The sequence below is a fragment of the Trachemys scripta genome, chromosome 2 (assembly GCF_013100865.1).
Source record: "Trachemys scripta elegans isolate TJP31775 chromosome 2, CAS_Tse_1.0, whole genome shotgun sequence".
In the NCBI taxonomy this organism is placed as follows: domain Eukaryota; kingdom Metazoa; phylum Chordata; order Testudines; family Emydidae; genus Trachemys; species Trachemys scripta.
In genome coordinates this window covers 42,404,405-42,419,954 of record NC_048299.1, presented here as the reverse complement: position 1 = coordinate 42,419,954, position 15,550 = coordinate 42,404,405, and the positions used below count along the sequence as shown (strand labels likewise).

General features: G+C 41.9%; 1 protein-coding gene across 1 annotated transcript; it reads left to right on the top strand.

Annotated features, from left to right (window-relative positions):
* The first annotated feature begins 1,692 nt into the window (after positions 1–1,692).
* On the top strand, positions 1,693–3,529 carry LOC117871528 (protein FAM237B-like). The gene is made up of 2 exons (XM_034759365.1): positions 1,693–2,090; positions 2,975–3,529. Exons 1-2 carry the CDS (start codon positions 1,709–1,711, stop codon positions 3,001–3,003), a joined length of 411 nt encoding a protein of 136 aa, XP_034615256.1. The 5' UTR covers positions 1,693–1,708; the 3' UTR covers positions 3,004–3,529.
* The last annotated feature ends 12,021 nt before the right edge of the window (positions 3,530–15,550 follow it).

Here is a 15,550-nt window from a genome sequence, read left to right as displayed (position 1 = left end):
TGAGAGTGTGACCTCTTCAGGCAGTCAGCAGAGGAATAATAAGGTTCTCTTGACTGAATGCGAATTGTTCCCCAAGTGGTTGGACAGTTAACAGTTTGTATATCCCTGAAACAACAATAGCAATTTAATATACTTCATTGCGTATTGGTGTTTTCCTAAACTTCGTGTTAAGGTTCTGAGGCCTGTGACTCTTGGGTTCAAATAGAGGAGATGGCTCTAAACCTTGGGGGAGAGACAACCTATCATGTCAAAAAAATGGAAAGGCTCTCATTGACTTCAATGAGATTTGGATTAGGCCAATAAGCCATAATTAACTTGGTCTGTGCAAATCGTTTTATTCCACCTGTATTCAAGCACTGGGAATATGTGGATGTCGAGGAGAATAATTGTTGAATTAAAATACAAGTTGCATCACAGTGGAACAGATTTCCTTTTAAAGTGTGCTTCATTTGGATTTGAATAATAATTAAAAATTAAAAAGACACAGAAACAAAGATATTATGTACTGAAACAAATCAACAGTGTTCTTCCTATTTACAAGGTACATCCTGGCGCCAGCTCTTTCATCTCCCAGCTTTCATCTCCCAGCTGCTTTCTTAGGTATGTCTTCATGGAGAAACTTCAGACCTGTAATTTTCCATCAGTGTAGCTCAGTCAATGGTAACAATAGTGGAAGCTATAGGACAGAGAGGCTCAGGTGTTTTAACCATTGTGCAATCTAACCCTGTTCTGAAAGACAAGGTAAGTGAGGTGATATCTTTTATTGGACCAACTTCTGTTGGTGAGAGAGACAAGCTTTTGAGCTACACAGAACTCTTCTGCAGGTCTGGGAAATGTACTCAGTGTCACAGCTAAATACAAGGTGGAACAGATGGTTTAGCATAAGTAGTCAGATAGAGCTGCACCCGTGGAGAATTTCAGGTCAGAATTTTCACAGTGTAGATCAGCTCACAATGGCTGTATACTCTGTAGTGTTTGGCTTTTCATTATGACTGGTGGGGTTGCTACTCTTTGCCTCTCCCATTCTGCTCTCTCTAGATATCTAATATTTTATGCATACACGTTAGAAAAACTATAATAAGTGTTTGCTTAATTTCAATGCAATACTAAAAGAAGACAGCCTTGGACTTACTCTTCCCTCTGTTATGGCTGGAAAGCCTCATTCTGTGTGCAACAGTCTACTCTTTGCCCTGTTACTGCCAGTCTGAATTGGAATGATTAGTGACTGACAGAACTGCCAGCAGCATAGATTGTTTATAATCCTGATACTTGATTACAATAATTTTAAACATGAGTGTTATAATTCTTTAAATCTCTACTAATAATTGAACAACTAGCAGAGAGGCAGGGTGGTCTAAACACAGGAGTGGTAGATGGGAGCTCCTCAGTTCTAAGACCAGCTCTGAGGCCAACATAGTCTGTGACTATTGGCAAGTCATTGAACTTTTTTATCTCAATTGTTCCATCTGTGAAATGGAGTTAATAATACGTAGCTGCTTTGCAAGCATATTGTAAAGCATATGGTATTGGTTAATGTTTATACTACTGCTTTGGAAATGAAAAGTGCTCTATAAATGTTAAGTGTTATGCATGACCACAGTTCATAAATCATCTTAGGGATACCTTTTAAAGTTATGTGAGAAAGGATTAGAGAAGGGCAAAGTTACTATTGTTTTTATGTCCTTTCTTTTAGGTACCAGTGTGAATCATGGACTCTGTGTGTAGAAGAAGGTGGTACCTTCAATTGGGCTGTATATTGATAGTGAATTTGGTTTATGCCAATCCAGAATATCAGAAAGAACCTCCTGGAAGCCTGGGTGAGATTGACCATCATTGCTGGGAGATCTCCTCTCACAGGCTGGTGGAAATGAAGAAACTCAAGGTAGCAGATGCTATCATTGCTCTCTGGGATTTCATGATGTTCCTAAAAGAATCACCAAAGGCCAAGCATAATGAACTCTTCAATGACTTAGCCCAGAACTTCTGGGATATGTATGTAGACTGTGTGCTTTCAAGGTCCCATGGAATGGGTAGAAGACAGTTACTATCTCCCAACTATTTTTCCACATACCCACAGAGAACCTCACAAGGTAAGTCTAATGTACAATACTAACCAATTAAATACAAGCCTTTAAAGCCATAATATTGTTCCAGCCTTCGACTGTCTATTTTTCAGACAACTCAACATAATAATTCTTAGTTTTCTGCCCATCTTTCTTTATCAAATCCTTTGCAAAGCCATTTTAATCATAATTGATATCCTTCTTTCCTTTTACATTTATAGTGCATCAAATTTTGGAGAATTTTGTGTGTTGTTCAGATTGTGCTAGATCATATATGCCCATATAACGCTACTATGTGCTCTATTCATGGCAAATTGGGCCATAATTACTTTCTTAAGCTATTATATTTTTACTAAGGTTTTTCTTAAAAGGGTCTGTGTGAATTTAGTGCTCATAAAAGCTCATCAAGTGAAACTAACAAGGTTGGAGACTGAATTCTTCTGTTTATTCACAGAACAGAGGTAAAAGAAATAGCAACAGTGAAATCTTCATAGCAATTATGCTTCACCTCTGACCTGGAGAAATTATCTCTAGGAGAGATTCCCTGTCCAGATTCCCTGTCCATTCAAGTCTCATCCTTCCCACTGACACATACTATTAGGGCTTATTTTTGTAACATGGACGCCTGGCCACTGAGAACCGCCAAATGGTAACAAATTCACTGGTCACTGTTGCTTTTGGGGGGATTTGAACTGGCAGCCTCTCGATGACCAGCTCTATATCTTATTAACCAATCCCCAGAGACAGCTTTGCCCCAAAGTAATATAACCCCAGTAGATTTTTTTTTTACAGTGGCAAAGAGTTTAGATTGAACACAAATTGAATAGACCAAAATAAAAGATATCACATAACCCTAGCATTCCTAAACAGATTGCTAGGATAATAACTAGCCCTCTTTTCTAATCTTGCAGGGTCAGTCTTCTCAAAACATCAGTTTTAGGCCAAAATGGGAGAAAAATGAAGATACCTTAGCAAGATGACATCAAACTGAAGGAAAAGAGCCTGCTTGTCAAAAGCACAGCCTGTACTGTAGCTGCTTATGAGCATTGTTCCTTTGATGGGTTTTGAGATTTTGTTTTATGTTGTACGAGCACATGATAATTGATAAGTACTTCAGGTGTGTGTTACCAACATGTACCCTTTCTTTAAACGTACCAAGGTTGCCTCCCCCCCCGCTGCACGTGTGAATGCTTTATGTATTTTGAGTCAATATCTGTGTTCTCTCAGGTAAACCTGTTTAAACTAGTGTTATATTTTTGTAGACATTCATCTTTCAAATAATTCTTTTTTAAAATGTTAACTGCAATGGAAACCCAATATATTTTTATACATTAAACAACAGAGTGAAATGGCAACAAGCATATTTTATACAGTATCTTGCATATGAAATGGATTTCAGTTTTAAGATCTGCAAAAAGGTACCAATATCAACCAAAAGGGAGAGATTATGCTTGATGTAGTGTCTTGCGCAGCCTCTAAGTTTGTGTTTGATCACTGCTTGGTCTTGGTTATAGTTTAATTAAAATATTTTTCTATGCAACAAGGACTGAATAATAGTCACTGTCTCGTACTTGTCCATTTGTGTAGTTGATTAGTTACAAATTCAGTACATATATAATATAAAAAAGGGACAGTTACGTATTTTGTATAAGATTAGCATGTGCCCTATGCACACAGGTGAGAGTAAAAGGGGTGCAACGTATCCCACACGTGGGCTACTTGCATTGCAGGTTGCAGTATAGTGGGAGAGTAGCCTCAGGCAGATGGGCATGGAGTGGAGAATGGATGGAGTCTTGCCTCCATTACAAGAAACCAACCAGCACAGTAGAGCTGGCAAAGAGGGGGCAATAACCGACTATCAGTCTCTTCCCAAGCAAGGGGAACTTGGTAATGAACTGTGGTTCTCCAAGTCGACACTTGTTTTCTGTTTTGCTCCTGGAGACTTATGGCAGAATGTTAAATCAAGGTCTAGCCCTTTACAGGGATGGCACTGGGACAGCCTGGTGGGGGCTATAGCCATCCCAAAATTTACCTTAGCCCCCTTGTAGCCACCCCTCCCGGTGCAAAAGTCAAATGTTACACAGAAGTAAGGGTGGCATGGTATGGTACTGCCACCCTTATTTCTCTGCTGCTGCTAGCAGTGGCACTGCCTTCAGAGCTGGGTTGTTGGAGAGCGGCGGCTGCTGGCCAGGTGCCCAGCTCTGAAGGCAGCACTGCCACCACCAGCAGCGAAGAAGTAAGGGTGGCATTGTATGGCATTGCCACCCTTACTTCTGCAGTTCTGCGCTGCTGCTGGCTCTGACTTCTATCAGCACTGCCCTCAAAATACTACTGGGCAGAAGCAAAACAAGTGTGATTTCACTGGGCTAGGAATTTGACAAGATTCTCCTGATTAAAGTGGAAAATGTCCAGAAGGCTTCCCCAAATCCCCAATCACTGCCTTAAAATTTATAACCTTCTTACAAGGGCTGATGGGCCTTCTTGTGCTGGGAGAGGATAACACTCCAGATGCTGAGTGCAAAGGAGGATATGTTTTTGTGAAGTCTTAAAACTCCAGACTGCTTGAAGTCAACTTTTACTCACCTGAAAAGGACAAACTCTTAAAATGGCTGTAATATTTTTTGTTATCTATATCCCAAGCCCTGGGACTTAAGTCTGAAAAGAACTAGCATACGTGTGACACAGTTACCAGTTGAGTAACCTGCAGAATGGGGTGGAGCGATTCTTAGGGTATATTTGTAAAGGGTCTTTACAATGGGTGAGTGATGAGACTCACTAGAGGCTCTTGCAAATGTGCCATACTACAGTCTGGATTCCAATGTGCACCAATCCTGAATTTGCTTCAGTTTGAACTGCTTCCAAACTGCGTGAGATATGACCCAATCCATTTGCCTTAATACATGTGGTTTTATTTGCTTTGTGCCCTTGTGCTGGGTCTAGGACCCCGCGGGGTGGGAGGGTCCCAGAGATCAGGCTCCAGCCCGTCCCTACACAGCAATGAAACAGCACTGCAGCTTGAGCCCTGTGAGCCCGGGGTCAACTGGCAGGGGCCAGCCGTGGGTTTTCCCTTGCCGTGTAGACATACCCTTGGAAAGCCAGTGAACGATGCTTACGTTAAAAAAATTAGCTGAGGATGCTGCAAGGCATCAGATCAGCAAGACCTTTCAAAATAAATTTGTTTATTTCTAAAACAAAAGTTGAATTTTTACTACAATCCTCATTTTGGCTTAATGGCTATAGCTGGAGTATGCTTCTTTAGAGACCCAAGATAGAAAGCTGGATCAATTGTTTGCCTTATAGAGCCCAGTTTATCTGAGCTTTCTAACTTGGCCATATAAACAGTCCAGTACTGATCCAGGGTTTTTCAGTGAATAAAAAAGGTGACTTTAACTATAGTTCATTTACACAGGTGTAAAATGCATTCACACTCATAAGGTCACCATTTATGCTCATTTATATCAGCACTATTTTTGAACTGAACAACAGTTGCAATGCACCATACATATTTTAAGGGACTCCATCCTGCAGTGTGCAGGGAGTCCTCAACTCTCATTGATTTCAACTGGAGATGAAGGGACTCAACACCTTGCAGGATCAAATCTAATATTTTTTTATACTCTGATGCACTTGTCCCAATGCAAAGTGGTCTCTGATATCTTAAGAAACTATATAATATTGACTATACTAATATGCTAAAAACAAGTCAAAGGTACAATTATAATAAGTTCAATAATGCCAAGGCATGTATTGTTATTCGTACATGGAGTACTTCACAAACAAGTCCTTGACATAAGTAATTTACAATATAGTGTAAACAATCAATTCAAATGGGACTTTATTGTCAGGACAAGTTAGCCAAAGAACATTGACAAAAAGGATGAAGTTGATTGGAGGAGGCTGTTCCAAGCATAAACAGAAGCCTGATGGAAGACATTGAGTGAAGTGTGTGAGAGAACGAAGGATAAAAGATTGGACGACCTGTGGGTGAGGGGGATGAGAGAAAGAGTATTGGTGAATTATTGGAAAATTCATACCTAGTCTACCAAAGCAGCATTTTACACCTAGAGAATAAAAAGTGAATGGTGCTGAGGTGCAGAACAGGAGGAATCATGGGAAGGTTTAAAACAACAACTAATACAAGAGCCAGTGTTAAAGGTCTATGCACCAGGAAGGCCTATTAAAATTTCAGCAGATGGCTTCAAAGTCTGGGTTAGGTGCAGTGTTTTTACAGAAGCATGAGGCTTGTTGGCAACCAGTGATATATGCATGCAAAATCACTGACTGAGGAAGAAACCATATATGCACAGATTGAGAAGGAACTTTTAGGAATATTGTTTGCCTGTCAGAGATTCAATCAGTATATTTACAGCCAGATAGTGGAAGTTGAATTGGACACAAGCCCCTGATAGTGTTATTTAGCAAACTGCTAAATGACTGTACCTTAAGGCTTCAAAGAATGATAAAGCTGCAAAAGTATGATTTGGTTGTGACCTACGCACCCGGTAAATTCACGTTCACTGCAGATGCACTTTCCAGAGCAGTGACTTCCACTATGAGAAGACTTTAGAGACAGAGATTCAAGCCTATGTAGATCTGATTGTAAAGTCAATTCCCATAGCTAACAGGAAACTGCAACAAATAGCAGGAGAAATAATGAAAGATGAATCATTGGGGATCCTTAAAGAAGTGATCATTAAAGGGTGGTCTGAAAAATAAGTACCTGCCATCCAAGTATAAATCTATTGGAATTGCAGACATGAATTTACTGTGATAGATGGGGCAATTTTCAAGGGCAGTAAGGTTGTAATTCCAGTGTGCCTCCAAAAAGAAATGCTACAGAAGATCCATGACGGTCATTTGGGAATTGAGAAGTGCAAATAAGTGAGCACGAGAGGTGCTGTATTGGCCATGGATCAATCATGACATTACTAATGTGGTAAGAAATGGCTTTACATGCTTGAAATATAAGCCATGGCAACAGGCAGAGCCACCGAGACCTCATCCAGTTCCACAAGGACTTACGAGAAGGTAGGCACTGACTTATTTACCTGGCAATTAAAGGATTATTTAATAGTCACAGGTTATTTTCTCTGTATCCAGAAATTTGCACACTGCACAGTGCTAATAGTAAGTCAGTAATAGTGAGCATGAAGGGAATCTTCTCCAGACATGGAATTCCAGATGAAGTCTTTAGTGATAATGGGCTGGAATTTTCCAGTGCAGATTTTAGGCAATTTGCCATAGATTGGGATTTTCATCACAAAACATCAAGTCCAAATGACCCCCAATCACATGGACTTGTGGAAAAGTCTATTCGGTCAGTAAAGAACTGTATGAAAAAGATTTTGATAGTGGGGGCAATTTGTATAAAGCTTTATTGGTTTACGGAAGTACACTCCTGGAGAATGGCTTTTCTCCAGCTCAGCTGTTAATGGGAAGAAGGATCAGATCTAATTTACCAATTACTGATTACTTGCTGAAATCTCATAACAATGAAACCATATGGAAAATGAAAGAAAATCAGAAGTGGAAGCAGAAATATTATTTTGACAAAAGGGCCCGTGATCTCCCATCTCTTAAATCAAGAGATGGGGTGAGCCTAAGGAATGACACCTCTAGTACTTGGGGACAAAGGGGTACCATTCAAGAACAGCTGCATCTGAGGTCTTATGTAGTCCAGACAGATCGGGGGACACATTTTGACATAATCAAAGGGATCTAAGAGTCATCCCAGAAAATTCCAAAACATTGACAGAATATGTGGACTTTGGCATTTCCCAAGAGCCGCCCAGAGGGGGGGGGGGGCAAGTGGGGCAATTTGCCCCAGGCCCCGGACCCCGCAGGGCCCCCCAACGGAATATATTCTATAGTATTGCAACTTTTTTTATGGAAGGGACCCCTGAAATTGCTTTGCCCCAGGCCCCCTGAATCCTCTGGGCGGCCCTGCATTTCCCTACTGACTGATCATTTATCATCAAAGGGGAAAGTGTCAAGGAAGAAGAGAACAACTCAGACTCTAGTGAAAAGCTGATACTGAGAAGATCAGAGCAGGAGATTAAATGTCCTGAAAGACTCAATAACTTGCTAACCTGCCTAAAGAAGGGGTATTTGAGGAAAGTGAGTGGTAAAGACTCCAGAGTGATGTGTGGTAATGTCTCCTCTCTAGGTAGTTGACATATTGGGTTTATAGAAATGTACTAGATGGGCTGAGAATTTAATGTATGTGTTATTAGATAGTTGATAGCTGGAGACAGACAGACAGACAGACAGACAGACACACACACACACACACACACAGTGTAGGATTGGCAGGGAGCTTGTATGTGCCAGATCAGGCTAGCACAATGACTCTGTTGCTGGAACCAGTCCCCAAGGGGCTTTGCCCCCACAGCAGCTGCAGCAGATCCTGGGTGCTTACCTGAAGGAGCTCCCCACACCAGGTGCAGTCTGCCACAGAGCCAGCTGCAGAAATAGAAGAGACAGAACTTACCCCAGAGCCTGGTAAGTTTCTGGCTCCAAGTTTATTTTTTATTAATATAGGAATGAGATGGATTTCCAAGTTATGAACCAATGCAAAAGTTATTACAAGTTGCAGGCAGCAGTGAGTAATGTATCCATTAATGACGGCTTGCATGCTGACAACTTGGTGTCCCACCCACCCACTACATGGAATTCAATGGAGACTGGGAAATGTAAACTGTGAAACAATTGTTTAAAATGAAGTTTAACTAGAAAACTGCACATTTGAGCTAAGATGTGCTGGTGTGTTAAAAATAAGAAGCTTATATTGCCTTCCCTGTTAGTATGCTGCGCTGTACTAACGCAACAGCATAAGACGGCCACCTGGAAACAGTTAACTGTCCGGGGGCAGGTTGAAATGTAGTCTATGTGCAAATGTAGTCCATTTAAGCTAGGGTGTAGTCCACGGGCAATGAAATAATTTGTCCAAAATACAGCTGGGGGTTTGTATGCAGTCCAGAAGTGTGGCTGGGGTGGGGTGGGGTGGGGGATGTAGTTGTGGAGTTCTTTGTGACCGTATAAATGTGTAGGTTTGCATTCAATCATCAAAGGCTGTACTGGAAGGTGTGGCGAGGTGGTAATCCATACTAACGCAGCATCATGTTGATCCCAGCATGAGTTTTGCCCTGATCCTGAGTGCTAATAGCTGCAAACTTTACCCATAGCAGAACTCCAGCTAGGTAGTCATATTTCAGGGAAGGGTGTATTTTCCAGGGCCACCTTGATAGCTGACGAGCCCACTCCACTGTAGACGTGCTAATCAGTCACAATAAGTTTGAATAGTTCGGTGGCATACATTGCTGGCCTGAAACTGGCAGCTTGGAAAAAACCTCTCTCTTTGCCTTTCAGGAACCACAATAATTGTTATGTCCTCCAAAATGTGGAATGCTTGCAATGACAGAGAAGGCTTGAATAGTACACCATGGCCACCTCTCCTCCCAAAGCCCAAGGCAGTCTGCAATTTTTAAATAAAATTGTGATTTGACACTTATCATTCTCTGTTCACCTTTTCCCCCCTGCAGTTATCCTGGTTATGGCCACAGAGCTTCGAGGTTCTGAAGAGTTCCTCTCACAATATACTGAAGTGCAGTTTTACAAAGTATCAGTTTTTGTCCTTGAGCGTCCATAAGGATTTTTTTTTTGTGCTCGTGAACCGAATTATTTGTGATTCACTGAGACAATGTTGTTGTTTTATGTCTGCTGGCAGGCACCTCTACTGGCTGCTGTACCTTGGCGGCTTGAGCACATGCCAGCAGAAGTCTGGGTCTCTGTAGCGGTCCAAGAGGAAGAGTTTCCAGGAGGAACTTATGGCTGACATTCTGGACAGGCCAAGCATGTGCAATACCAAACACAGAAGGATTCATGGCAAGCGGAAAGGCCAATAGGGGGCAAATGGAAAGGCACTGGTAGGCAGCAGAGCCTGAGGACAGAATTGCAGGGCGGGAGCAAACACTTGTATCGCAGTTCCTGGAACAGGAATGTTAGTTGAAGGAGAAAGACAGAGCCCAGCAGAAAGACCTGTTTGGGCGGCTGGTTTTGCTAACAGCCACGAGAGTGTAGGCTCCTGCTCCTCCTGCACCATAGGCAGAGCACCCTTCACTGTACCATGCACTGCATACCAGGAACACTTTGAACAATTCCATGGCTCGGTGGCTGATGCAATCTGGACTCAAAAACAGCTGGACAGGGCCAATCCATCCTCAGCATACTTCCACCCCCAAGCTGACCTCCTCCCCCTTCTAGTCTGGGGAGCAAGCCTCCACACCTGTGCAGGGGTGGCAAGAACATGCTAAACACAGAAGAAAGGGAAAGGAGAACATGCCAGGGGCCATGCAAAATTAGGGGATTTTATTGATGGGACTGTTTTCAGTGTTCAGAGTTTGGTTGATGCTCTGTTTTATTACAGGTTGTGGTGTTGGTTTATTACTGTTCCAGTGTTCTAAAGGCAGCTGGCCTGCCTGGCCATGCGTTAATATTGTTATTTTTGTAAGACAAATAAAGGCTTTTATTTTATTAAGAGAGTTTATTTTCATCACTACATCACATCTTATACTGTGTATTTCTGGTTGAGTATTCGTTCAACAATCCATGATGGTCGTGGGCCCATTCAGGAGCGAACGGCTCACTTTTGGCTTCCCCAGGATGGTGCAGAGCACAGCAAGCCACAGTAATGCAGACAGCCTTGATGACACTGGTATCCAAATGGGTCTATAGACTGTGCCAGTGGGATTTCAATCCGCCAAACACACATCCAGTCACCATTCTACAACTGCTGAGGGTGTAATTAAACCTTCTTTTGCCAGGAGCTCTGAGATCAGGCTGTAGTTTCATAAACTAGGGCAAAAGGCGATCTATGGAGTCCCCCAGAATAACAGTGGGGACAGTAACTCCATTTATGACAATGTCATGTGGTGGGAATAGTGTCCCAACCTGTCCATGAAGATAGACTCCTGATCAGCAGAAAACCCTGGCATCATGAACCTTTCCACTGCAGCCCATGTTGGCATCCATAAATTGGCCTCTGTAGTCCACAATGGCCTGCATCATAATTGAGTAGTACCCTTTGCGGTGCATATACTCATTTACTCCCTGAGAAAGGCAAATTATAGACATGGGTCCCATCAGTGGTCCTGGCGCAGTTTGGAAAACCCATTCTCTCAAAACCAGCAATTACTTCGGGATATTGTTTACGCCCACCACTTCTGAGTAAATCACACACCTGATTGCCTGAGAAACCTCCACCACCATTTTACCCATAGTTGACTTTCCGACACCAAACTGGTTAGCAATAGGCCAGTTGGTGTAGCCACATTCCAAACACTTATAGCAACCCTCTTTTGGACCGATATGGCCATCTCCTCATGCATGCACTATGATGCTGGGCAAGCTGCTCACAAAGTTGGGGCAAGCTGCTCACAAAGCTCCAGAAATGTAGCTTTCTTCATGCAAAAATTCTGGATCCACTGCTGGTCATCTCAGGTCTGCAGGATGATGGGATCTCACTGGTCTGTGCTTGTGGCCCTGCTCCAGAAGTACCAGTCTAAGTAGCAGGGGATCAGTGGCTATATCAAAAGTCATGAGCAACATCAGCCAGTTTGAGGCTTCCACATCTGTATTGTCATCCTTCTCTTCCTCCTGTTGCTCTGTCAGGTACCTTTGGTGGGTCAGAAGATGCCACTGAAATATCCACCAGCATCTCATGGAATCTCTGCCTGTTTCCTGACACAGGAGTTAAAAACCAATCAAGAGAAACTCTTCAACTGGCAACTCCTCCATGTGGCTGGCTCTGGTTGCTGGGAGTATGCAGCCCCAAAAGATGGCTTGGCAGGATCTGTTGGGAACTTGGTGGGCTGTGACAACTTCCTGGAATGTGCAGGGTGGACAGTCAAGTTTTCTGACACTGCACGATGAACAAAGGGCTAGAGCAACCACATTTCAGGAGGGCGCGAGGAAGCCTGGGAAATAGTTGTTTGGACTCAGGTCTGCATATTGCACTGTGGATGCTGGAGCTCCTGTGTGCTAGTGTCCAGTAAGCTAGTGTCAATATGCAGTGTGGGTGCTCAATCCCTGGGCTTAAAAACCCTGGGTCCATGGACTCACATCCCACTAACCCTGGGCTTATGTTGCAGTGTAGACATACCTTTTAGCAGTACAGGTGTAGCGATTTCCCCCCCCCTTTCAGTAATTAGGCTAAAGTACTTGTTAGGACAAGTGGATGGATAACATGCCAGCCCAGGTCCGTATTTTTGCAAGCTAATCAAATCTCCGAATATGGTGATGATGGTTTTCCCCCAACTTATGCTTGGAATCATGGGCAGCTCCTTATGGACTCTGAATCTGCTGCCTTCTGGTTGTGGTTTGGTTCTAATGCAGGACACATCGCCTCTTTCATAAGGTGAACTTTGAGGCAGAAATCCCTGTTTTTTTTGTCATGGTGGGAAGGAGGTACAAATAGGGCATTTGTCCCTCACACAGCCCCCAGTGAGGCAAATCAAGCAGCTGTTGTGCCTATCTGCAACAGGGAACACTATCTTTCACATTGCACATAGCTTGAAATCTGGGGATTTTTTTCATAAAAAAATCTACAGGGTACCTATACTATAACTATACTACACTAAATATTGCTATCTATAACTATGTAGACTAGAGGAATTTTGCAACAGGCTCGCCATGCTTAATATCCACTGTGACATTGCATGAAAGCTAGATTTCCCCCCCTCAATAATTAGTGCATTTGCACAGAAAAAGGCTAGAAAAGTATTTGTTAAATTAAAAAATATTCAAATTATGTCTCACTCTTTTTTTGGTGCCTTATTTTGTTTTCATGTGTCGTCATTTCTTATTTTTATTATCACTAGGGGCCTCAAAAGCTAGAAGTGACCCAGGCCTCTCTGGACCTCTGGGAGGACCTGGCTGCATGTGCTATCTAGTGGTATTGCTGGTAAAACTCTTGGGCACACACACAGGTGTATATGTGCACAATCACTCAAAGAGAGCAACTAATAAGAGCTTCTGTAGGTAATTCCTACAGTAGCAATACAGCAGGGCATTTGCAATACAGGCTCAATGGAAGATGCAACTGGGTAGGGTCTTATGTTTAAAAAAAAAAAAAAATAAGTCGGTGAGATGGCTGTGTGCATTAACATAACTTTTGCCCAGCTAACTGGTGGGAGTTGAGAATGGTACATGTATCTTAAACACATATCTATTTTGAAAAATTGGCAGGTGCTCAGCAGCTAGCAGTAATGAGTGCCATAGGCAAATAATAAATTTCAAATGCAACCTTAATTCTTCTATACAAGTATTTATTTAAAAAAGAAAAATGGAGTATGCTTTTCTGTTAACCCAGCACTTGGATTTCTACTCACATATCATGCCATTCTGTGAGTCAGCATCATGCATGAAGAGTCATGGAATTACAGTAATAGGAATTGATTGAACAGGGCATTTACTCAAGTATCAGAGAGGTAGCCGTGTTAGTCTGAATCTGTAAAAAGCAACAGAGGGTCCTGTGGCACCTTTAAGACTAACAGAAGTATTGGGAGGGATGTCTTGCATCTGAAGAAGTGAGGTTCTTACCCACGAAAGCTTATGCTCCCAATACTTCTGTTAGTCTTAAAGGTGCCACAGGACCCTCTGTTGCTTAGGGCATTTACTGACATGCAAGGTGTTAAGCGGATAGTCTATTGAAAGGGTAACCTCATTGTTAAATTAACACCATAGACACCAGAGGTAGTCAATTATGTTTTGTCAAGGTCCAAATTTCTTGACTGAGGTATAGTTAAGGTCCAGATGCCAGAGAAACACTTTTGACACTGCAGTAATAATTATAACAATAAGCAAATAGCTTTCACAGTCTAATCAAAAGCATCTGGCAGTCTGGATTTGGCCTATGGTCTGCCTATTGACTATGCCTGATGTACATAGTCTCTATTACCTTCTCAGTGACAGTATGTCAGAAATGGCAGAGCTGCTTACATTTAGTTCCTTTATAAATTCCACAAAGATTAAAATACTTGTCACCCTTGCATACAGAAAGCAAAGAAATGCTTCTTTAATAAAGCATGACTAAATTTTCTGCAGGGGGAATTTGGAAAAAAAAAATCTTATAAACAAACTAAACAAGCCAGATGTAGGTTAAACACCAACAACCAGCAAGGAGCCAGACCCTCAGGTGCTGTAAATTGACATGGTTCAACTGAAATGATCTTCACTAAAATTATAGATAGCTTTCATGCTTTACAAAGTAACATTTTGGGCCCATGCTTACTGCCCCTCCATATGAGAAACTGTGACTGACTTCAAGGGAAGGTGGAGAGGTCTTAGAGGATTAATTACAATTAATGGTGTTGTGTACATGATTTTGTCATTTTTTCCTTTGCAGTCTTCTTTATATAGAATTAAAGTAGGATATTTCAACAAATGTCTGTCTTCATTTTTGCCTACAGCACCTTATAAATTCTTTCCATTCAAAACACAATCACTGGATTGTGAAGAAAAGCACACACAGAAAAAACCCTCTTCCTAGGAATTACAAAGGGACTAATTTGTGGTTAAGTTCTAGAGAAGTAAACACGTTTTTTTCTAATTTCCTTTACCCCTTTACACAGTGAATGTTTGTATTTCCCCTGTGGGTGGGAAAGACAGACACTAGACACCGTTAAAGCAATTTATGCTGCAGTATTGTGATAGCTACAAATTGCAAGGTCAATCAGTGGCACAGGAGACCTGGATGTGTAAGGGGTTAGGGCCCCAAAACACTGGCCTTTGCTCAGGTCACCTCATATGCTGCCTCTGAGCTGTTTCCACTGCACATTGGAAAAAATAACCCCAACTATACATACAATGTGATGGGGGCTAATTTAGCTACAAGAAGTCAGGAAAAAGATCTTGGAGTCATCGTGGATAGTTCTCTGAAAATGTCCACGCAGTGTGCAGAGGTGGTCAAAAAAGCAAACAGGATGTTAGGAATCATTAAAAAGGGGATAGAGAATAAGACTGAGAATATATTATTGCCCTTATATAAATCAATGGTACGCCCTCATCTCGAATACTGCGTACAGGTGTGGTCTCCTCATCTCAAAAAAGATATACTGGCACTAGAAAAGGTTCAGAAAAGGGCAACTAAAATGATTAAGGGTTTGGAACGGGTCCCATATGAGGAGAGATTAAAGAGGCTAGGACTCTTCAGGTTGGAAAAGAGGAGACTAAGGGGGGAATATGATAGAGGTATATAAAATCATGAGTGATGTGGAGAAAGTGGATAAGGAAAAGTTATTTACTTATTCCCATAATACAAGAACTAGGGGTCACCAAATGAAATTAATAGGCAGCAGGTTTAAAACAAATAAAAAAGTTCTTCTTCACGCAGTGCACAGTCAACTTGTGGAACTCCTTACCTGAGAAGGTTGTGAAGGCTAGGACTATAACAGAGTTTAAAAGAGAACTGGATAAATTCATGGTGGTTA

What these genes read in the sequence shown, in the direction of transcription:
- LOC117871528 (XM_034759365.1), top strand. Translation starts at nt 1,709, where the DNA reads ATGGACTCTGTGTGTAGAAGAAGGTGGTACCTTCAATTGGGCTGTATA. An exon ending in CCCACAGAGAACCTCACAAG is followed by an intron (nt 2,091 to 2,974) that starts GTAAGTCTAATG and finishes CTAATCTTGCAG; the next exon opens with GGTCAGTCTTCTCAAAACAT.